Genomic DNA, 24844 nt, shown 5'->3' with positions numbered 1-24844 from the left:
TGAATTATGTCTGACACCAAAGGTAACTGATTTTTCTGAAGAAAAGCACTATGCAGATATATAAGGCTCTGCTGCTGATGTGTCTGGGCCCATACCTTTACTGTTGATCTGGAGGGGTCATACCTTTATACACAATTCTTAATCAATATCCTGAAGAGCAGCCTTGTCCTAAAAGCTGCACATGAATACACAAAATGCATCAACTAACTTCAATCTTCTTCTGATGTAATCTAATTATAGAATATTAAAAACGTACTTCCCTTGCCTACTGGGTAAGAAGATTCAATAGGGCTTTCAGAGGCTTCCATATACAGATGAGAAAAACGGGCTCAAAAAAAAAAAAAAAAAAAAAAGAGGACTTGAGGTTTAAGATCCAGCCCTTCATTTCACTGCTCTGCTGAAAATTAAAATCTCAGCAGTACGTTTGCCCTATAACGACACATTGGATATAATAAAAATTAGTCAAATTACCTCTAAAGTCATTTATTTAATTCTGAAAAATGTGCGTAGCCCCCTTTTAATCCAATTTACCCTAATCCATTCCTCAGGTGAATTATACTAACCCAAATTTTAATACATCACTTTAATACTGAATGAAAGCAACCCACACGTAAGTTTAACATGATTTAACTGAACTGTTTTAAATTCATACTTAATTTGAATTAGTTACCCTTATTGTTACACATGGATAAGTCACCTTCACCCATGCTTTGAAAAAAAGGCCACATCAAATACCAAATTTGGGCCTGACAAAATGGGACATCTCTACAGACACTACCGCACCAGGCAAAACACTTCAAAGAAGGCATCTTCTCTGCTGGAAAGGCAGCTTCGCACTTGGCCACATCCATAAAATGCCAAGAATTAAACAGGTGTTAAGGCTTTCACCTCAAAAAGTGTTATTGAATACAAGTGAAAGACACCTTTTTGTGGAACTCTGGAACTCATATGGAAAAGCTTGTTTATATCCTCTTCCTGGTAGTGTTATATTTACTAAAGAACAGTAGCAAACTCTAAACTCTGGCTGCCTTCATGCTCAACTTGAAGTATAACACAAGTTTGTCAGTGACTGCAGTAAGAACCACAAGTTTCTAGATTTCTTGCAATTTTCGAAATTTCTAAAGTTCTTGCAAGCTTCTGTTAGGATCGTCTCCTCTCTTCATCTTTAGAAGACCAGCACGAGCCCAGCTCCCTTCAGGTGACCCTTGGAGGTCACACCATCCAGGCCCGAACTATCACAACAGTGCTCCTTTCATCAGCATCTCAAAACCCTTCTGTTTCCCCATATCCTCAATCTGGGAAGAGGGCAAGAGCCCCAGTACTCATCAAAATACTCCATGAACCTTACCAGCACTGAGCAGAGGGGGACAACAGCTTCCCCCTACATGCTGGCTATGCTCCTCCCAATGCAGCACAGTACGCATTCACTTAATTCACAACAAAACCTGTCTCACACTCACTCGGTTATCTATGCCAGATCCCTTTTTGACATTTCTGCCAGTCAGCCACTATTCAGCCTGTATCCAGGCACAGGTTATTCCTCCTGCCAATACTGGTCTATGCACCGATGTTCTTGGCCCAGATGTCCTTTGTAACACCATTCAAAATAAAAGTGATCAACCCCAAGCTACTCTGGCTTGCAATAAGATACTATGTGTCATGACTACCGCAACAGCATGAGGCATCATCACAACTCACTTGGTGAATTTTGCCTTTTCAATAACAGACAGTCCTCATCAGAAACAGTCAGGGGCACTGGTCACCCTCCATTACAAAACTGAGATTCAAAATGAAAAGGCAACAGCAAGTGGTAGAGTAGGCATTGTTACTATAAACATCAACTACAATTACGCTCTCCTGAGTGCCTAGTAAAATGCTAAAATGCACACCTTTGAAAGTTAAAATCAGCATGATTTCTAGCAGAAGCAAAACTATACACCTGACAGTTCTGAATTGGCAGTGCAGAGGGTGGAGGTGTCCCCATCTTCAGATTTCCCTGGTGTGCAGTTGAGTAGTTCTCATCTATAATGGTACTTTGAGATCACTAATATTGGCAAGTGATAAACTGATACACTAATACTTCCTCAACTTCTTCAGTGAAAATATGCACTAGGAGAACTTAAAGGGGAAACTATTTTCAGTTTGGAATTAAATAAGTCTTTCAGCTGATATGCTTATGCAACCAAATTCAAACATAATATGAACCATAGTACTCAAATATCAAGTAAAAGCTAGCTCAAATTCAATTTCAGAAGACATTCAGCAGGGAAAGTGCCAAAGGAACACTTGTTCTCTTGCTAAACAATGAGAACAAAGTTTAAGGAAACTAAGTTTAAACATACACCTACCTTTTCTCTAAAAAAATACTTTTAAACATTAAAATATTAAATACAAACTATATTACACTTTTTCTTTAAACAGATAAACAGAGACTATGGAAGGTTTGCACTTCCCTCCTCCCCAGGGGAGATCTAACTTCTGAAACTCAGTGCTTTCAGTAGCTATTGAAATGACAGAGGCAGGAAGAACTGTTTGATACGTCAATAATGACATCCATCTTTCATTGTTTAAGCAGAAACCTGATCTGTTTATTACTTACTGTGTAAGAAACAGGATTAAATATGAGGAGAGAGAACTTACCATGATTTGCTTTGCAACATTAACAAAGTGTTCAATAGCAGTTTTGGTGCTAAGTCTGCTGAAGTAAAATGTTCCAATGGCCTTGGAAGAATCTATTTGACAACAGAGCATTAATCTCTGAAAGAAAGTCAAGGCTATTTACTATGCAAGTGCTATAAGATCACCCCCTTGGTATGGAGAATGCATGTTTATCTTCTTTCGAAATCAGATTTTCCTTATTCTGTGTGATATTAATCTCCATGGGGGTGGACACCTCTGTGAAGGTGCAATGGTTCATCTCCTGGTTCTGGTCAATTCTTGTTTTAATCTCATTTCCAGATCAGAGTCTTCATGCATAGTGAGATATTAATCTCGATAGGGGCAGACATCTCAGCTGGCCCTAGAGCACAGCTTCCCCTCTTCTGGTCAATTCTTATTTTCATTCTAATTTCCTGTGATTTATATTCCTCTTTCAAGTTTAATATATTCTACTTCACTCTTCCCAACAAGTCTCTCACCCTCCACTGCTTCTTTGAGGAGATTTTCACAGGAAAACAACTGGTTTGATTCCTTTCACTAACCATTTCCTTCAAAATCCTTGCAGTACAGATCAGGTTGATGGCAATAACACCTATCTGCAGACATACTGCTAAAATTTGCCTTATTAAGGTTTAGTTTTCTCAGCAGGGTTTCATTTTGTGCATCCCTGCTTCATACAAAAGTTCATTTGCCTGTTTTGGGATGGAATAACCCCACAGTTAGGTAACAGACTAGACCAGAAGTTAGAACATTAAAAAATTAAAATATAATTCCTTACCATACACTTGCTGATTGACAGCCAAGCCCCTGGGCATGCAGCCCTACCTCTGCAAAACGAGTGGTACAAGCATACCTCACAGGACCAGCATGAGGATGAAGTTAAAGTATTTCAGGCCTCTCAAACATTGGTCTCATAAGGGACAGCAGAACCACAGGGGAGGCAAACAGAACCAGAGATCTTCAACCCGCATCATGCCTAGCCTCAAATATTTTGAGACCTTATCTCTTTGCTCTTCCCACTGAATACTGAGCATTGAACAGGTATGGCATTTAATTTCACTATCTAAATAAGCTTTCAATTTTGCCTGCAAGGTTTGCTCCTCAGCCCTGAACACATAAGCACTTCCACATCACCAAATTCATGTATAATTATCACCATCTCCCCTTTGCTCACCACATGAAAAAAACACCAGCCACAGTGTTAAATGCAAACACTTGGATATGCATGGTTATAGAAAAGGCAAGAGACATTATTTCAGAAACGGTGCTACTCAGAAGAGTATGTTTCTCTTCAAGGTTTAGTTCCCCTGAGTTCTACCTAACTATTGTTAATATGTTGTAACTGTATTAGTGATTTGGTTCAGAACAGCAAGAAAAAGTGCTTGTTAAATGCGGGGCATTCATCAGTTTCTCCACACAGTTCTTGCACACATGAACAAGACCACTGCATTCAGAGAAGGGCAAGCCAGAAGCTCCACTTTTGAAGTCCACCAACACTTCCCAGGGAAGCTCAGTTTGAAGCTAACAGACTATATACCATGAGGATCCAAGGAATACAATGTCTTTTCCCCCCTAGAAAATTTTGAGTGTGCATCAGAGACATTTGACCCACAGCTAATATGAAATAAATTGCCTGGCTAAAGCACATAATGGTTCCAAGATCCTCACATCTCATAATACATCAGTTTAGTGACCAGCATCCATTGCACCAAATTACTTGCCGGTGCAGATCCAGCCCGTCTTCCTAAAACGCAACAAAACAGAATTGCCCTGACCGCTACGACTGTCACAGATAAAACTGCCAAGACCTTTCCATCTTTTCTGCATAGCAGCTTGTAAAGGCTCAAGTGCAAAAAGGCACTGCAAACAAGCGTGTAGACAACCCTATCCAAACATAACCTGGCCTTGCCTTTGTAAGTTTTTTTGAAAATGTTTATTTGCAGCCAGTCAAGTTAAAAGCTTGAATTTAAAAAGGAAAGGCTTCCTACTTACCCAAGTGTGTGGGTTTCCAAATCTTCTATTCAAAACCTTTTGCAAAGCAAATTATATTACACTTCAGACCTTTTATCCAAATTTTGATGTCTATTTAACTATACTGTGTGTTTCCATTTTTATACATGGACCTAATATGACTATCTGCTAGGCTACTATCTTTTGTAATATATTAGCCAGTTTTCAGACACAGATTACAGTCCTCCATTAAGAGTATCTTCTTTTCCTATTGCACTTCATCTCCAGCTATTACAACCTTTCATCATAGCAGACTCTGTAAACAGTGTCTGAGAACAAACCACTCTATTTCCAATGTGAACTGATCAATCATATATGAAAGAAACAAAAAAACTCCAGGAAGCCTAAAAGTATTTATATGTTTCCACCAGGTATAAACACATTCCTCAAAGAGCATTTGGGTCCATTTATGAACTATTTATCAATTACTGAACATTTACATGGAAGATACAATCATTTGTAGTTTATCTTACATACCACTAAAGGCAAATCCTCTTAATTATGACTTATTTAGACAGAATTTTTCAGTATGTACAATTCTGATGTTCTTAATGTTGTTATACTTTCTCTGCTTTTCCCTTCCCCCATGATATAAGGAATTCTAAGGCCCAATACTACCTTTTTAAAAAAAAAAAAAAAAAAAGGGATTCTGAATCTCAAAAGTTTAAGGAAATATCAACTTCATTGGGCCACAGTACTTCACAGCCAAAATATTCTTTTATATAAAGAATTTTATTTAAATGTCAGGCTGCATACTTCTTTCTCTTTCTTAATTCTTCCATATAAGCACAAAGAAATGTAAATTTAAACAGCAACTTGATTACTATAGTTGGGATATTGTAAACAAAAGGTGAAAAAGGAGGGAAGAAAAGGGCATGAATGATCCTGTGACAAACAAGACAGTCATTTCTGACGCAGAAATTCTCAGAAAAGAATCTAAAACCAAAGAGATGGCAGTTTTACCTGGATACCCCCCTGACAAGCCCATTTTAATATAGTAAACTGGAGGCTAAAAATATTGAAATTTGTGTGTTAAAAATAAATTTGAATAATTAAAAAAAAAGAAAAAAAAAAAAAAAAAAAAACAGAGGCTAAATAGAAGCAAGGAAGAACCTGGAGAACTTCCAGGAAAGTCACCAGAAGCCCCCAGTATGGGAGCCTGGAAAATTATGTCTTAAGTATGAAGGTATTCATCCCACATGTGAGCTCACTGGATTATTCTTTGGTTCTGTTTAACCTGGCAATAAAATCCACATATAGCATGACTAGAACGGTTTAAAATTTTACTTATTACTGCTCACACACCTGCAATTGTCAGCATAACAAGACAAGAGATAAAACATGAGTTATTCCTGAAGCTCCAAAAGCAAGAGAGCAGCAACAAGCATGGACTTAAATTCCTTTGTTTTTCAGTCCACCTTTTGCATCATATAAAGGATAAAACTACCTTGCTCATTGATAGCACACTATTCAAGAAATTAGAAAACTTTTATTTTTGCAAGATTTATAGCCCCTTCTGCCACTTTTTACAGTTGTGCTTCCTTCTTCAAACATTTTGCTTTACTATCATAGCTACAAAGCTGCATACCAGCTCAGTACTCATTCCTCAACTGCAAAGCAATCACTGCTGTAATTTGGAAGAACAAAGAGGATTTGGGATCTTTATGGTTCAGGGTTTTGTTAATTGCAAAATTGTGATCCCTGGAACCATTTTATTTTTCCCCTCCCAGCACAAAAGCAGTTGCTCTTAATTCCACTGGACTACACTAAAAATAATTAATTTTCTTACAACATTTTTATGAACAAGAGTAATGCATTTATGCCTCCCCTTAAACCAAGTATGATTATGTTTCCACACTTTTCAAAGTGGTATTCAGGCCAAGAATTTCCGAAAAACCGTTTTTCACTAGAGTTCTGTTACAAACACTACCCATGCAGTGGAAAGACAACAGTATTTAATTAAAAATTATTAAAATATCCATTATGTAATCAACACCATCACTATAGTCATACCTAAAAGCGAAACAATTTTTTCTTTATTTTAGAGATAACTAAACATTTAGCAGCTTCATTCACTCATTCCTGTATCCCCTAGGACTGTATAATACATAAATTAATTAAATTTGAGCATTTTCTTTGACATTTGTTTCAGTTCCTAGTTGCCTTTTGTTTTTAGGCCTAGGCTGATACAAATTCTTCACAAAGTACAGATTTTTATTTTTTATTTTTTAACTCATGCATCCACTTACATTAAACAGATCTTTTTTTCTAATTCTCTTAACTTTAACTTCACAGAATATGACTGACCTATAAATTAAGACTTCTTTCAGGTGATGAAAAGTGAAGAATACATGTTTTAAGACGTGACTGGACAAAATTCTTTCCCTGAAACACAAACTAATACTTGTTTTCATTCCCTTTTCTATGTTCAAGCAAATGGACAGAAATGTTTATAGCTAGCATCTGGATACCATCACTACGCAAAGCCATCCAACATATTCTTCCAGTATTTTGAAGGTCTGCAAATGTCATTATTAATCACAAATCCTACTCTTTCAGGTTCACAGCCTCATCATGTAGCCCATAAAACAGACCAAAGATTTTCAAATACATGGTTTCCATCAATTTGAAAGTAGTGTACAGTCTCCCCTCTTCTGGATACTCATAAAGAACATCTGTGCAGCTTCTCTCAATGACAACATAATTTTGCCCTTCCCAAATGCTGGTCAATTAACGCAACGCTTTGTTCAATGGTTGTCACAAACACCAATAAATCACCAGAAGAGTTGTACATTTGAAGTATGAACTCAAAAAAAAAAAAAAAAAAAAAAAAAAAAAGTGAACTGTGAACTGGAGGGAACAGCCACCCCCCCAAAAAAAGCTATTTAGTATAGCTACTGCAGTGTGTTTAAAACAACTTATAAACTGAGCCTGGTAGCTAACTGCTGCTGCAGAAGCAAAGGATACACATGCAGTGAGGAACTCGCTCATCCCAGAAAGGACTGCAGACCTGGAAGCACCTCATGCCTGAAACATGACTCAGACAGAGCTGTTAGCTTGCCCTGTAGTACTTAACCAAATCAGCATACAGGGATTTCAAAGCAACGTTTCAAGGCAAACAAAATAAAAAGTACTAAGAGAATAACACACCACCTAAGAATGCAACGCCTTCCCACTTATGCAAGATGTATCAAAGAATGAAAACTAACTTTATCAAAGAAAAAACAAACAAGACAGCTTGGCTATTAATAGCATCTGAACTCAGCAACTGCTAATAGAATTGTTTTAAAAATATGAATATTAAAAAATAATAATAATTTGACAACTTTTCACTGCCAGGTTTCAGCCAACTCACAGCCAGAAAAGTCATCTACATTTTACACCCATCCATTTAGTCTGTGTTTACCAGGGAAATTATGTTCCCTTTCATTACTCAGCTTTGTTTCAACTGATTCAGAAATCCAACATAACACACTAAAGGTTTCACCCTTACCTGGAAATTGGCTGTCCTTATTTTACACTTATTTATATATGAATGTACATTATAGATTTATATATGTAAGCATATATAAATCTGTAAATGAAGGCTTTTCTTGGGGGTGGGAGTTGTTAACAATTTCTTGTATTATTTGAAAGACAAGGTTGCAAGGAAAAGAAAAACCAACCCCACAAAGATTTACAAATGCAAGAAACTTAATATAAATAGACCTTTTGCACTAAACAAGACCACACACACCCAGCATTCATATGCTGAAGAGCTGGCAAGCCTGAGGAATTAGTTTGCAATTTTTAGTACTTTCACAAACTAGGTTAGGATGGATTACTAGTAAAAACTAACTACAAAAGGAATATTTGTCTGGCTTTTCTGAATTGAATAAGGAAGAGACTGAAAAGAGCACTTTATGACATTTCTGTTGTGAGAAAAGTCTTTTAATGGAAATTTTCTAGCCTGAAAAACTGAATGCAACGAAACACTTTCATGAATAGTGAGATAAAACTAAACAGTGAAAAGGAGGAACATATACTAACATGCTGAAAAGCCTAATGATATTTATACTCATTAACTATTCTGGAGTAAAGAATCACAAATACCTCGCCTCCCTTCAATTATAGCATGAAAAAGCACAAAATTGCCATTAAAGTCTTCCAGGGAAAAAAAAAAAAAAAAAAAAAAGGAAAACCAAGGCGATTAAAAAAAACAACTATAACAAAAGCGAGTAGAAGCTCACAAGAGCAATGAGAATCTACCCCTTTTTTCAGGAGCATGGGGAAAAGATTATGGAATGATTAGGTGCTTTCTTTTTGCCTTTTTTATTATTTTTTTAAACCAACATCATTATCTCCTCTGTAAAACATGATATGAAAAACAGAGAAAATTTAATATTAAAATTTATAAAATTTGATCTGCTTACTCATAGTCCACTTAAAAACCTACACAATATTCAGATTTCAGCACACTTATCTAAGAGACACAGAAGAAATCTCTTCTACAATCATAAAAAGCATGTCATCAAAGGAATCAGAGGTTGAACAAAACATAAGACTGCCTTCAGTATTTTGGATTAGTAGGTTTTAGCAAATTGTCCTCTCAAAGCATTTTAAGTACTGTGATGGCAGTCAGCACTGAAAACTTATCTTTGCTTTGAACTCTACAAAATTTCTTCAGTGTTCCCTTGTTTGATAACTGCTTTACATTTACAAAGAACAGGCAAACAGGATAACGCTAGAAGAACCAAACAACTGACATTCCCCATTTTGATCTTACTCCAGCCTAACACCACACAGAGATGATATAGATACAATGAAGTGATCAAAGATCAAATTGAAGCATTTTTTCTGTTAGCTACAGGGCAAGTCTCAACTAGGTCTTACATTTTTTTCACTGTAGTTATGTTAAAATAAGTCTAAAATTTCTGTGGTTCGATATTTTTTTTCCTTATTGCCTAAATCCTTTGTTGATTCAAATTACCAACAGGTATCCTAAATCACACTATAGGATTCACAAATAAAGGCAAGTTGTATTTGGAAATAACCAAAGGAAAAGAAGATTTAAAGAAGTCAGTTATCCACTCAAAACTTTTGTTCTGACCTGTTCTGAAGTCACCAAAACTACAACATGTTTGTTCTTTATGACTTCTTTTTCCTTCTGGTTAATATTCATCAGTCACTTTCATTGGTACAGACCAAGTGTTTGGACACAAAAGAAAGCATATAACTCCACCTCAATATAAATATAATAACCAGTGTGTAATAATTAGAATGAACACTCCAGAATTTAATTGCAGCAAGAACTTGGTTTTGAAGTATACAACAGTGCCTCATAACTCAGCAGAATTAAGTTTGTGACATGCTAGTTGAAAAATGGCTCCTTTTGCTACCCAATTAATATATGTAATCACATCTTTTTAGTAAATGGTAACAGAAGTAAATGACATTCTGGCAAACTGAAGAGTGCAATCTTTCACACACTCGCTAACAAAAATAACCTCACATTATTCATAGTATGGAGCACAGAATTCAATCTTTTCATGGCACCAATCCTTGAGAAATTAATTTCTCAAACTTTTTCGAAGTTTCTCGAATCTTTTACTGAAGCATATACAAAGTGCAGTACTGTAAACATCAACCAATACCAAAGACGCACAATCTTCCTAGAGAGAAAAAATGCCCAACATGTCTATGCACACTACCTTCGGACTTCAAGCAAGTTTCTACATGTTAAAGTTAATGCATGTTGCTGGAAAAATATAGTTTTTTGTTTTTTGTTTTTTTTTTTTTCTTCCGGACAATCAGATTTCTGGACCAAATCTCTTCAGGCCTCATCTATACTTGGTTTACTCTTGTTCTGGCTTTTTGTTTGTTTTTTTGCATGTCTACCATTGAGTAATGTTGAGGGAACACACAGACCTATTACGAAGTATAGCTACGCCAGCAAAAAAATCTTGATGTAGTCCCAGTTTCAAACCTACAGGAAAATAAGTGCTCTAATGGCTTATTCAGTTTGAAATCACTGCTTGACAGCAGTACAAGGTCGCCCTGTTGTTGTAAAGCCAGCTGTCATTTTGGGGAGGCCCTCCCTCCTTTTGGTAGTGGCCAGCATTTATATTTTCTGTACAAGGAAACTCAGATGTTTGACAACCAGAGACTACTGTATCATTTACCTATCATGTCATTACCTTATAGTAGTTCTCACTGCTATATGTTCATGCTATGTAGTTACCCCAGAATATGGTTACATATTAAAGATGTTTCAACAAATAGAGTGACTCAAATTTCTGGCCATTCACCCAATGCTTTAAGGACCCATTACCCCTGTCGAGGCTCAATTCTACAACCATTTTATACACCAAAAACAGAAATTATACTGATCAACAACTTGGCAGAACTTTTCACCTGCAGTCCGTAAAATAAAACGCACCACAGCTCTGCACCACTCGTTCGTTGTTTTCATATTAGGTAATATATTAGATCCAATATTTTTAAACTGTTTAAAATAAGAAAGTGCAAACGTTGTCAGGCAAAGATTTGGCTGTGACAGCAATCACAAAAGAGATTTGATTGTATCAAATAAATGGTTCCTAACTGAAATACATGTAGAGATTTGTTAATAAAACTACAACTTAAGTGGAAATCAAATTTCAGAAACAGAAAGCAAATCTAAAAACTTAAGTATCGATCAGTGAATTACCCCATTACTCAGTACCTTTGAACAAACAAATGAAGTTCATTTACTGAGAAATATATAAGATACAAAAATCAACTAAAAGAAGCTCCTTAAGTATGTAAATATTCTTCAAAATGGACAACTGTAAGACTATTTCCACAATTTACGTTGCTATTGAGCAGCTTAACATTCAGAAGCCAAAAACAGACTAAAAATACTTTCAGATGCAACCAACATCAGCTTTTAAAGTTTGAGGTTATATGTACATGTAGTTTCAAAAATAAATAAATAAATAAAATCACCACAAACAGCTATTATTTTGTCATAGTGAATGTTTCAGGGTTTGAAAGAGTTGCTTTATTTTTTTTGTTTGTTTGTTTTTAAAACACAGCATTGAGTTCACACAAATACTCTTAACTTCCTATTCAGGAAAAGATTTCAGTATGTTTTTTTTTTCTTTCTTTTAATCAGTTTTTATACTTATATATTGTACAAATATAAATTGCATATTTATATATTGTATATACTGTATTACTTCCAAAATACAAACATGACTTTCAATTACATAGCTTCCTGGTAAACACGGACTCTAAGTGACTCCAAACTACTTGGTAAGCACCAACTATATATAGGTGACTTCAAATTAGGTATTTTGCATAGCTTTAAACTAGGGAGTTTAAAGTCACCTATAGTCAATGCTCACCTGTAAGCAGCACAAGTTAATGACTTTGGGGTTGTTCAGCCTGGAGAAGAGAAGGCTCTGGGGAGGCTTTGTAGCAACCTTCCAGCGCCTAAAGGAGGCCTACAGGAAAGCTGGGGAGGGACTCTGTCAGGAAGCATGGTGGCAGGACAAGGAGTAATGGACTAAAACTAAAAGAGGGGAGATTTAGATCACATATAAGGAAGAAATTCTTTAGAATGAGAGTGGTGAGGCACTGGCACAGGTTGCCTAGAGAAGCTGTGGATGCCCCATCCCCAGGGATGTTTAAGGCCAGGCTGGATGGGGCTGGTCTGGTGGGAGGTGTCCCTGCCCATGGCAGGGGGGTTGGAACTAGATGGTCTTTAAGGTCCCTTCCAACCCAAACCATCCTGTGATTCTGTGATCCTGCTGCCATTCTGCAATAAGCTCAAAGTTCCTGTTGTCATCTACCACTCTTCTACCAGCTCCCCTCGGCCTACAGAAACCATGGCTATTTTTCTTCTTCCAGCCTCATTCATGTGTGTAATGGGCACTCCCATTTAAACACCCCAAACTACTCACAGCCCCATGCAGCCAGAGGCAGCAAGGAAGGGCAGTCGCTGTGCCTTGCTGTGGCAGCAGGTCACTCACCAGAGCCCACACAGGAGAAGGGCAGGACAGATCACACAAGGAAAAAGGCGAGACCATGGAACAGGGCTTTAAACTGGTTTCTGCTGCACCCTAAATTGGATGTCACAACATCATCTAATTCTAGCCTAGTATCTAGGTGTTATCTTCTGTAAGTCTTATACACCATCTACACCAGGCTTGCCACCACACCTGCTCTCTGTTACATGCCATTAAGAAGCCACTTCTTGCTTACACATTTATATAATAAATGACACCTATCTGTTACAATGAAAGAACATATTTAAGCCCAGTTTATTCAAAAATGCACATCAGGGAAGGAAACACTAATACCATGTCATCCATGTGTGCAGTTAGCCAGATGGTAGCCCCAAATCCCTTCACCCAGCCTAACTCCTTCAGCCTTGCAGGGAGCGCCACAGCAGCCCTGTGCCCTTGGCCTCCTCCCTCCTCTTTCTCGGGTGAACGAAGTGCCAGGCAGCGAGCACAGCCTGGAGCCAACCTCCTGAAGACAGCACAGGTTCAGCTCACCCCAGCCACACTGCCACTGCAGCTCACTGTCAAACTGAACCGTCCCCACCAGTGCCCCTCATCCTCCCACACACTAGATTTATGCAGTGGCACGTCTTCAAGACTGCTAAACTCACCGATCAAAAGGAGACGAATCCCAAACTCCATCTTTACTCCAAGAAGTTTCACATAGAGCTAAATTAACTCACTCACAAGCCTCATGGTGGCCAGATCCAGCACAGACGAAGACCTAAGAGCCATTCAAGAGATGCAAATGCCCCTCTCTGTGGCAGCAGTAACTTAAATTGGCTTAATGGGATCGTCAGATTGTAAATGAAGCTCCAAATCCCAGTGCACACTTCTGCGAGCAACACTACAAAGGCATCTTTCCATGACAATAATAAACTATGACAGATGGGATCCTATTAGCACATGAAAACATGAACCTTGTCCTGACTGACTAGGTTATCAGGAGTAAAGTAATAGTTTTGGAGACTTCCTAATACACATTCAATGAGATCTGAGTTGAAAAAGGAAGAGTAGGGATTTCCCCAAAACCTATGCTAATGTGAAGGAAAGCTGACACTTGGCAATGTATCCAGCTCCTGAGGGGTGAGATGACTAAAAGGTCTTCCAGCTAAGGAGGTCATACAGAGACATCATAAGACTCCAGAGCAAAAAGTACCACTGTTCCATATCTCTGCTCCTTAATCCAAATATTGCCAACACTTCCACATAAGAGGATAAAGTCTCTTTAGCTCACTTGGATAAACAGCATTTCAGAAGGATACAAACTGTCGTGGCAAGCATTAAGCAGGTCAACTCTCCCAAACACCAACAAGGGGCCAAGGGGTCTTCAAGAGCCTTGTTTAGAAGTTCTCTCCCCCCAAAAAAAGGGCTGGTTAAAGACCTTCCACCTCCCAGGAGCTCCTGTTGACACTGACACAGACCACCATTTATGATATGGGGAAGAACAGAAACATTGCTAAGGACTATATAGATCCATCAGGCAGCTGTGTCTTGGATATTCTAAGCAATGCAGTAGAACTGGAAAAGAAAGAGAAAGCTGGTAAAGGATAAAAAATAAAATAAATAAATAAATAAGGTAGAATAGTACCTTTGTAACAAACAATTAAAACTGGACTTTCAGACTATAAAAGGAATAGTTGAGAGAGTTTGGAAAACTACAAAACCCTGTGTGGCATGAAGAAGGTAGATTGGGAGCCATTATTAACCATTTCTTTCAATACAAGATGGGAAGATGTTAAATAAAACTAATAAGTTTTTTTAAAAAAAAAAAAAAGACCATAGGTTTTTCCATAAAACATGTAGATTCCTTTCCACTATGTGATGTGAACACTAAAACTGATATAGGCTGAAGATGTTATTAGGCACAATTGTGGTTATGAGAAACCACTTAATGACATTAAATACCAACACATTGTCTCTGCGGTCACAGTATCCAGCCAAAGTCACTCACCTTGCCCATATCACTCTCACAAGTGCCTGCCATCAGACTGGAAGCTGGGCTAGGTGTACCTCTGCCTGAACCCGTGTAGGTTTCTTCACCCTTCTCCTCACCTCATTCTTAAATTATCTTAAGTAGATCTTAAGTAAGGGCAAGACAGCTACTTGGTTTAAGATGTACTGTTTACATTAACTAACTAATCAAGGCCTACAATCATTTCTCAGGCAAAATGGACTAAGCGGGACTTCTTGGGTCTGTGTCTTCTGGGTGCTTTCAACCCCACTTTCACAAGGTCTATTTTGAAAATTAATACACGTGTTATAATTGAACATGTTATAATTGAACACACAGGTCGACAAGTGATCTCTACCACAGAACAGAGATCAACACATAAAGGAAAGTAAAACATTTGGGAAGGAGGGGGTGGAAGTGATAAAATAACTTTGCTTTTAATTCCACTCATCATCCATATAATTTGTCAATACATTTTAACAGCTTGGTGGAAAAAAAGCTACTGAGAAGTCTCTTATACATACACGCCTACCTGCACAAGTGTGTCCTGTATATCATATGCTAATTGCTTCAGTCATTTTATTCTTGAACGTGGCTACAATTTTTGTCATTTTGACAGCAAAAGGTTAATTCAATTACTTAAAAGGATTTAAAAACATTTTCAAAATGTGCTTAATTTCTTCTACATGATTACATATACAAAAATAGATTTGCTTACTTCGGTATATTGGTGTATTTCTCTGTGTATAAATGTATCAAACTACAAAATCCTTATAAAAAAGTAATATTTCCCGTTTCCTAATATCAAATTTCTGAGTTACTTATATTCTGTCTTTGGGAGAGATAGTCTATTTTATCAATGGAAAAAAGGTTAAACCAGAAATATTTACTCTTGCCTGTTCATTTGTGATACTGTAACTAATTTGCCTGAGAAAGTCTGAGGAATAACTACTCTTATAAAGGGCTTGAACTTATAAAACATACAGACCTCCTTTTTACGCTTAATTATCCATATAGTCTGAAATACCACACAGTTAAAGAACTCCAGGTAGGCTGACTCATTTCTAGAATTTTTATCTTTGCATCTTTCACTTAATATTAAAAAAAAAAACAAAAAACCTTTCACAGATACTGTCTGAGGCAATGCAAAGTATATTTCTATCAGTTAGTTGTCAAGCAGGCAGCATTTACCAAAAAAAATGTTGTTGTTTTTTTTCCAAAATTTAAAAACATGCAAATTGCTAAAAATAATATTAACAAAAAATATATAAGCTTAAAATTATCAAGTTGTGAAAACAAGCTGAACTTGTTCTTTATCAAACTGTAGGAGTTACAGATGAAAGGAGGTGCTATATAAGGAATAGCCAGACTTCAACAAAGTACGCACTGCCAAAACATTTTGGCCTAGATTCTGACAGGCACGCACCCAAGTTGAAGGGTCAGGGAAAGAAGCAGTGTAAAGAAACAATGTACAGAGACCAGAAAAATATGACACTGTGGATTATGGTTGGGTTTTGCAGAGGGTGGGCAGAGAGGAGCTGCTTGCTTTTTGCTTTTGAAACCTGTGGGAAAAGACAGCATTTCAACTGTGTGCAAAGGGGGCGGAGATAACACACGAGTACAATTTTTAAGACAGCAACAAATTACAAGATGCATCTTGTTCCTTTTCCTAACTTGCTTCTGTTCCTCCTTTCGCCTTCTCATTTGCTTTCATGGAGCAGCTAACAACCGGCACATACATGCTCTTGAGGATGGCCAACTTTCAAGAAGCCTGTATTCTGGCATTCAATTAGACACCTAACAAACACATCCAAATTTACATGGGGAGTTCTGGATCTGGCCCACATCCACCATTCGAGTGTGGTGCAAAGCATCATAAAAATGAAATAAAAAGCAAATTAAAGCAAGACAGATTTGTGAAAGATCCAGACTGAATTAATATCCTCATTAATAAGGAATAAAAATTAACAGTTTTAAACTGTTACAATGCCAACAATAAGAATACTAATAGAAAGGAAGCTGAAAATGAGATAGATTATGTTCAACACTGAAATCCACATGCTCTTATATTAAGGTGGGGAGGACGGAAAGACAGTCAAATGAAGATGCTTGAAAAACAGTACTCCTGTTAAAAACAGAAGATTGCTATGAGAAACACAAATGCTCCTATGTGCTGGATATACAGACTGTATGCTAGAGAGAGGCCCTCACTGGAACTTACACATGAACCCCAACCTCTGTGTCCTGCACCCATTAACAGAGTGATTAAGTCTAATCAACAGGGAGGAAAAATAAAAAATAAAAAAAAAAATTAAAAAAAAGTGCTTCAGGGACTGATTTAGAATAACTAACAAAACTAAAGTCTGTAGCAATTATTAAATTCAGAGCCTTCAAACCAAGATCATAAGCAAGTGTTCAGTAGGGCATCACTCTACATGTATTTATTGAATGTATTTAGTGTCCATGCATCATACCTTACTTAAACGGAGCACACTGAAAGCATCAGCTACCAACAAATCCATTTTTCCAAACCTTCAAGAAAGTCCAATCAAGCCTACAATTAATAAACCTCTGACCAGCACAACACATCAGTATTTTTGATGTTTGGCAATAGGAACTGAAGCCTATAGCTGCTGACATGCTGCACATAAAAATGAATCTCATGTTTCCTAGATACAATTGTTCAACTCTTTGACAAGCTTCACCTACTCTGGTCAGAACGATCCTGAACATTCCTCTCAGCTTACTTAACACACACCCCAAGGTACAAACCCAACTTTCTGTACTTTCAGCTCCAAGAAGGGCTACAGTTTATGCTTCTCAGCATAAAATACTGTGGATCACGTAAGTTATCAGAACTTCCAACTCTTTTTCCACCAGTGAACAAAAGCTTATGTTAGCCTGACAAGTTACAGAAAGCAAAATCACTGGTCTGATCTCAGTGTGGTTTTGAACGAAGAGATGTCAATGCTTCAGAACCTTTTATTTTAGCTACTCCCAAAGCATGCCAACCTCATATATGGTACGCATCCCTTCCCCTGGTAAAAGCCTTGTAGGTGCTTATGTAATTGTACGGTTCTGATACGCAGACACCGAATTATAGGCACCAGTCAGCCACGCAGGAGGGATGTAATCTGTTCAGAGCAGCCCAATTTACCTTATTGCTTCAGCACATTTCTTAATTGACAGTGACACATCTCAAACTTCTAAATTAAAAATTAATTTATAGGATCAGGGGAAAAAAAACAGCCTCCAAACTATACATCAGCCCTTCTGAAAACCCTTATGAAAACTGCTCTTCCAAGTCTCACGAGCCTAGATACTTTTATTAGTGGCAGTTTTTGAGCTCAAGCTTTCCTATCGATATTAAAGGGATGCACGCGCTTGTCCGACTGATGCGCCCAGCACAGCAGCGAGTACTGTTAACAAAAAATAAATAAAAAAAATAAAATAATAATAATAAAAAAAAGCTCCTGAAGTCTACTTCGGGCTGCTCCACGCCGCGCTGGAGCGACACAAGCCCACGCTACAGCCCCACGGGGACCGACGCCGGGCTCCGGCCACCGGCAGCGGCGGGGGGGGGCTCCGGGGCAGGGCTCCCCGCGCCCCTTGCTCCCCGCTTCCCCCGGGGGCTCTGCCCCGGGGTCCCCCCGTTCCCAGCAGCCCAGCCCGGGGGTCGCAGCCCCCCCGTTCCCAGCCCGGTCCCCCAGGCTTTCACCCTGCAGACCCGAGGGGAGGAAGGGACGAGAAACTCGCGGCTTTCAAACAAAACGGACGCCGCCCCGCGCGCCGCATTCCCTCCCACCGCCGTTCTATTATTTTTATTATTGTCTTTTTTTTCTTTCTTTCTTTTCTTTTCCCCTTTTAGGAAAGGGGGCGCCCCGCGGGGAAGCGCCGGGAAAAGTTTCGGCGGGGGAAGGGGGCGGCGGCAGCTCCGGCCCTGCCACCACCTGGGAGGCTGCCGCGGCGGGAGGAGGAGGAGAAGGGAGGAAGGACGGACGGACGGCGACTTTGCAAGGCGCCCGATCCCCCATCCAGTTTACGGACACGCGCGGGGCGCCCTCCACGCCGCACCCCACAGGGCGGCAGGGGGGAAATTATACGGCGATGTACGGGGATGGGGGCACCCTCCGCAGCCCCGCCGCCGTCGGGAGCCGCGACCCGGCGCCGAGCCTCCCGCGGCCCCCGGCCCCTTCCCTTCCCCAGGGCACCTTCACCTGGGCGCCGAGCGGCGACTCACCTGCGGAGAGCTGGGCCCGGGCCGCCCCGGGCAGCGCCGGCGAGCAGCCGGCCAGCAGCAGGGCGAGCGCCGCCAGCAGCGGCAGCAGAGCGGCGCCGGCCCCCCTGCCCATGCCGACTTGCCGAGAAGTTTCCCAAAGCGGCCGGGGCTGCCCCGGCCCGCGGCGGGCGGGCGGGCGGAGCCGGCCCGGCCTCCCCCCGGCCTCCCCCCGGTCTCGCCTGCCGGGAAAGCCCCGCGCCGAGGGGCGCCGGCTGCCCCCGGGGCCGCCCGCTCGGGGCAGCTTCTGCGGCGCGACGGGCGCAGCGGCGGCGGCAGCAGCGCCGGCTCGGCTCCGGCTCCGGAGTTACTTTGCCGCTGGGCGAGCGGGGAGGGAGGGAGGAGCCGAGCGCGCACGGCCAGCCCCCGCTCCCCGGCACTTGGCAGGGGGAACGTGGGACTCCGGCCCCGCAGCCCCGGAGCGGGCGGAGCGGCGCCCGGCAGCGCCTCCTGCTGCAGGCGCGGGGGGCAGCAGCGGCTCAGCGCGGCTCGCGGCGGAGCGGCTCCGCTTTCCTCGCACGGCTCGGATCGGGTCGGGCACCACCGCCGGAGGAGGAGGAGGAGGAGGCGAAGGGAGGAAGTCCGGCTCCGGGCCGTCCCGGGCGCGGCGTGCGAGGGGAAAGGTCCTGCAGTCCCCGCTCGGCTTCGCTCGCTGCTCCTGGCTCTAAAAACGCTTCAGTGCGCGTTGCATTATTGCCGTGCATCGAGCAGGCTGGCTCTATCTTCCAGCCTGGATTTTTGTTATTTTTATTTTTTTTCCCCCTCCCCTCTCTTCGGCAACACTCGCCTGGCTCGTCGTGACAGTAAAGTCTCATTGATCGGAAGTGAAATCGTAATTAACAGTACCGCCATTTGCGCTGTTACGTCCACGTGTGGCAAAAAGCTGACCTTCCCGACAGGTCTGCACGCAGATCGACGGCTCCGGCACCCGCGTGCGGTGAAGCAGCATCTCCCCAACACATCCAGACTCGGGGTCCGCAATGCCATTAAGGCCCCGCTCTGTGTCTCACAGCAATGCAACTCGTGCATCCAGAAAGCATTTGGAATAAGGCGACAGAGATGGACTTTTTATTTGATAGAGTATGATTTCCTCCAGAATTTTTAAACCTATTTTTGATTTTTTTTTTTTTCACGGCATCCTGTAATTAGAGATGTTATGTAATGCTCACAACAGAACCTGAGACCACTGGAAACTTGCAGGTTTTATTGCAAACTGGAAAATCAATCCAGGTTCATCGAAGGTTTTCTGTGATTCCAAATCCTTTCCAGCCATTGTGTGGCAACTGATAGGTTTGCCTCAAAACCTTGCAAACCCTCATATACTCACAGAAAAAAAAAAAAAAAAAAAAAAAAAAAAAAAAAGTGCAGCTGGAAACCTCTGTACTTCATTTGGGTGGAGTGGCCAAAAACTTGCATGCTTACTGTAAAATACAAAATTATATGCTTCAGTGAAACACTGGGTCTTTGTTTGAACTTAGGATGGGAGGTTCATGAGGCAGATCTCGTGACAGCCGGTGTTTCAGGAAGGATGGGCCACGTGCTGGTTGCAAGTAAACATGGGAAATTCTTCTGAGCAAGGTGAAGGAAAGCAGTGTACTTGTCCTTGCTTCCCATGCATTAGGCTGCATCATGATTGCTGTGGAAATTTTTAAGGAAACCAGAAATTCAATGTATGGGGTGGGGGAGTACGTGTGTATCTGGTGTTGTCCTGTTGTGTGCATGGCTGATGGGGTTAGCTCCAGCTGAGAGCCGTGAAGCTAACAATGTAAAAGACGAATGCCAGCCAGACAACTCATGGGTAGCTGAGGAGGTCAGGGGAAGAGGAGGACCAATGCAGCCTCCCTGTAACATTGCGGCAGTCTCGCGGATACCTCTGGTGACTGGCACTGCTGATGGCTGTGTCCACACTGTGGGCAAGGCCATGCAGTACCAGCTCTCTGCTCCCTTTGGCAGGCCTGTGGCAATGAGTTATGCTGAAGCACGCTCCCCCATGCTTTATCCACATAGTTTCCTTATCTGCCAGCAGGAGTCCCCTGGGATTTCAACCTTTTCCACTGCTCACATGCCTATTAAAAGACAACAAAGAGGGTTTTGATTGCTATTCTTTCCTTGAGTAGAGAGTTCAAGCTTGAGAGGTATGGGTGAGATGCGCACGTGACCCCACTCCTCTTCCAGGTACGTATCTGCTGAGATATTATGCACAGTTCTCTCTATGTGCCTTCTAATGTACTTGGCACCCTGACAAAATACTTTAACTTACATATCAGGTTAGACATCATTTTTATCTTATATGACATGAGTGGATTTATTTTTGTTCCAGCTTTTGCATTTTTAGAGCTCTAAATGTTTCACTGTTTTTTGCATTTTCAATTAAGATCAAAACATATGTGTATTACCTCTTGAATGACATTTACAAACTGTCCAAGGTAACGCCTTATATGCCAAATGTAACAGCAGAAAGGCACAGAGGGCTTGTAGAAATGCCTTTACCTTCATTGCAAGGAATATTGGGAAATTAAGGAAAGTATGGTCTTTATCCTGACATTTATAATCTCTTAAAAAAATGCCAAATAAATCTGTGTCAAGTTTAAGCAAGTTTGATTCTGAAACTCTGCTAGATGCCTCCACCTTCTTTGCATTCCCTGTTGAAAGTTTCCCTTTATATTTTTGGATGTTGCTAAGCCCATCATAACATAGCTTTTTAACACAGGCTGTCATCTAATTTGGTTCCTAATGACTGACAACTGTCTAGCATAATACACCATCTCACAGTAAAATATCATAAATTATCGATAATCCAATACTATATGACAGAATTTCTATCTGACACGGTATTTTCCCATGATATTTGCATGGTATGTAAAATATTAAAATACATATTCCTAACCAGCAAAAATATTTCTCTCTCCCCCCCCCACCCCCCCTTTTTTTTTCCCCGGGAACTGTTAAATATTCTCCTAGAGTGTGAGGGGGTTTTGAGACACTTAAATGAAATTTTTCTAGACAAGTGATCAGATAGTCAAGGATGCTCATTATCCTGCTGCTCCTACCCAACTTTCCAGCCCTCTGCACTTTCACTTCCTTTGTGAAAATCTGCCTGCTTATTCCATGAGCCCTAACAAGAACCGAGGCCTTATGAAAATTTGGCTCTTCAAGGTAGGAGATCCTTGAGAAAATTGAGTATTGTATCGACCCAAGTTTTCTTGATGTTATCCAATAATATCCACGGCAGGGTCTTCATTGTGTTTCCACTTCTGAAAAAATTATCTCAGTAAGATGTACTGCAAATTTCAATTAAATGTATTATTTTACTGCCTGATACTCACAGAGGCTTTTTTAGAGCATACTAATTCCACGGAGAACCAGCAGCCGTTACCCTTGTCATAACAAACCATCACCGGAGAGAAGGAAACGATGCTGAGTGTCTTACTGATGCCTTTGAACAGTCTCCCGTCACACAGCTGCTTTTTTGATGCAAATGTGGAGCAGGTAGAGGGTCTAAAAAGGATGGGGATTGTTTCACTGCTGCGTATTGCATGTGCACGGATGGAATAAGATAATAGCTTGTTCAGGGAGCACCACATGTTCATCCAGCTACCTGTGGTTTATGGTGGGAACAAGGCATGCAACAAGGGAATTGTCCTGTGACTCTCTGTCCCCAGGGATGCTTCTGCATCTCTTACATGCATTCTCCAGCCTCCCGTCTGCAGATTTAGTGACAGGTTTGAGTCTTATAAGAGAGCTCTGTGGCATTTCCCGTCCCAAACCTCCTGTTCTTACTTGACCATCATTCTCAGCAATATTCACCTTTCAGGCTAGAATTTTCCATTCTTTATCCAAAGACTGGATATTTCTTTGCTCTGCTTGTCATTTCTGTGGTTTTGATAAAATGGCCTGTGATTTTTTTTAAAAAAGAGTACATTTCCTATTATTGACCAAATTCTGTCTTATTTTTCCTTCAAGCAGACAAAATAGTTGACAACTGAAATATAGCATGGGAATAGCCTTCAAGAAGGAGTGAAGCATGGCCTTGTTTTGAAATAAATCGTTTTACTGAATTCCATCCCTTCAAAATTACATTGTACAGTGCCATTCTTATGTCAGAGTGCAACCCAGAAAGAAACTGGCGTCTGAGTTTGCCTAAACATCAAAGGCACTGTTCTGGAAGAGTCTCTGTTCGAGTAGAGTCATGTCCTGTAAGACACTAGCCCATTAATGCAAGGGCCATTGGGAACTCATCTTTGGGAAGCTTCTAGTAGGTAAAGCACAGTATATCAATCAGTGATTACAAATGCATTAAGCTCCTTAGGAGCTTCAAATAAGCTCTTGCAGCACATTTTGTGTATATATGGGTTTAAGCAAATGCATCTTCCCACATTACCTAGAAGCCTTGTACTAGTCTTCTACCCCCATGCCTTTCCTTACTAGCCCATGCCTTTCCTCACAGCTTCATGATGGTATTCCTCATCAGAACCATAGGGGGAAAACTTCATTTTGTGTCACTGGGGAAGACTCCAACAAGACTTAGGAAGCTTCTGAGGACTTGCAGAGGTACATTGCATTTCTGCACTGATTAGTCAATTATTTTTAGATTAGCATACCTGTACCTGCTGCTTGCAATCATTTGAAAGCATGTAGAGGTTTAAAGTCCACAACATTAAAGCTTAGCTTGAACTCAGCTGAAGGCATTCATTCAATTTTTGGAACAGCTCCAAAAGGGGACTTGGTATGCCCTTCAAGGATTCATAAGAACTTGGGAGAAAAATGGACAGATGGCCTTAGGGCATGTGTTGCCACTGAAGTAGAAAAGACAAGGAGATACAACAGTAAAGAACAGCGGAGTTGTATGAGGTCTTGCAGGTGTTAATCTGATGTGGTGAGAACTAGAAGCTGACAGAAAAAAAAATAATGAAAATAAAAGGATAATATATAGATGGCCAAATAGAATGATCATTTTAGCTGAGGCTTTTCGGGCTAAATCATTGGCTGTGATCAGAAGTATAAATTACACAGTATTCCTTCTGTCCCCTTATTAGGTAAATCTGCATATATTTGTGGCTTAATTAGGTAAAAATGCACATTTAAAATTCAGGGAGTAGAATGCTTGTAAAAAGTTAATGGATGAAAGGAACAAGCTGCAAGTAAAATAAACACGATCTAAAATAATGTTGCAATTTTCACCCAGATTTTATCTGCTCTTAGTGTGTTGCAATTGGCACAAGCAACATTGCAATATTTTGTACTTTTGTACATAAAGAGAAATGCAGAGCTGAGTAATTTCCTCTTGAGAATCTTAAAAGAGCACACAGTTGGTGAGAGTTATCAAGTGGTAGGCCTGGAAACACTTACATCTCTTTCATAGGCTCTTTTTTACAAGGTTTAAATGATTCTGAGGTCACAAAGAAGGCACCTCATACAAAACAGATATCAGCAATGCGTTTGTAAATGTCAAACTCTCACCCCATTACCAACAAAAATTTGAAAACTTCATTTGAACAGTGTGATTCATCTGGGGAGAATAATGCAAGATGGCCATAGCCTCAAGACCTTTCACAATGCTGTTACGTCCAGTTGTGCTGCATCCAGTGATCAGTTTATTAAGGGACCTTGGAGGCAAATTAATTATTTAGGAGTACAATAAATTGTGAATTCAGTCCTCCTTCCCTTAATGGAAGTAGTGGTTTTGCGATTACCCTTAGATCCTCGATACCAGACGTTGCTGAACTCTTATCTGAAAGAAGACCTGTTTGAGCAAACCTTGAAATTAGACAAATAAAGCTTATAAATCAGAAATTACTTTTAAGTACCTCAAAGTGTTAAACATGTCTGCTGGGATTGGTGGTGACTTTGTTTGGCTTACTCAGTCATAAATGTCCAATATAGATTACTTCAAAACCTTTTACTAAAAAAAAAATAAAA

The 24844-nt window shown here is 40.3% G+C and overlaps 1 protein-coding gene across 16 annotated transcripts in view; it reads right to left on the bottom strand.

The window, feature by feature from the left end:
* PTPRK (protein tyrosine phosphatase receptor type K) overlaps positions 1-19408 on the bottom strand; it is a 412635-nt gene extending 393227 nt beyond the window's left edge. For 3 of the 16 annotated variants that reach the window (XM_035320274.1, XM_035320285.1, XM_035320277.1), the window contains exon 1: positions 18890-19402. In XM_035320274.1, the coding sequence (XP_035176165.1) occupies positions 18890-19001 (112 nt within the window). In that variant the 5' untranslated portion in view covers positions 19002-19402. Of the gene's footprint in view, positions 1-18889 lie in introns of all 16 variants that reach the window. The other 13 variants (XM_035320268.1, XM_035320286.1, XM_035320272.1 and 10 more) reach the window with 9 other exon arrangements.
* Positions 19409-24844: the final 5436 nt, after the last annotated feature.

Source organism: Oxyura jamaicensis, chromosome 3 (assembly GCF_011077185.1).
Source record: "Oxyura jamaicensis isolate SHBP4307 breed ruddy duck chromosome 3, BPBGC_Ojam_1.0, whole genome shotgun sequence".
Lineage (NCBI taxonomy): Eukaryota > Metazoa > Chordata > Aves > Anseriformes > Anatidae > Oxyura > Oxyura jamaicensis.
The sequence above is the reverse complement of the archived record's forward strand: the minus strand, read 5'-3'. Positions and strand labels throughout refer to the sequence as shown.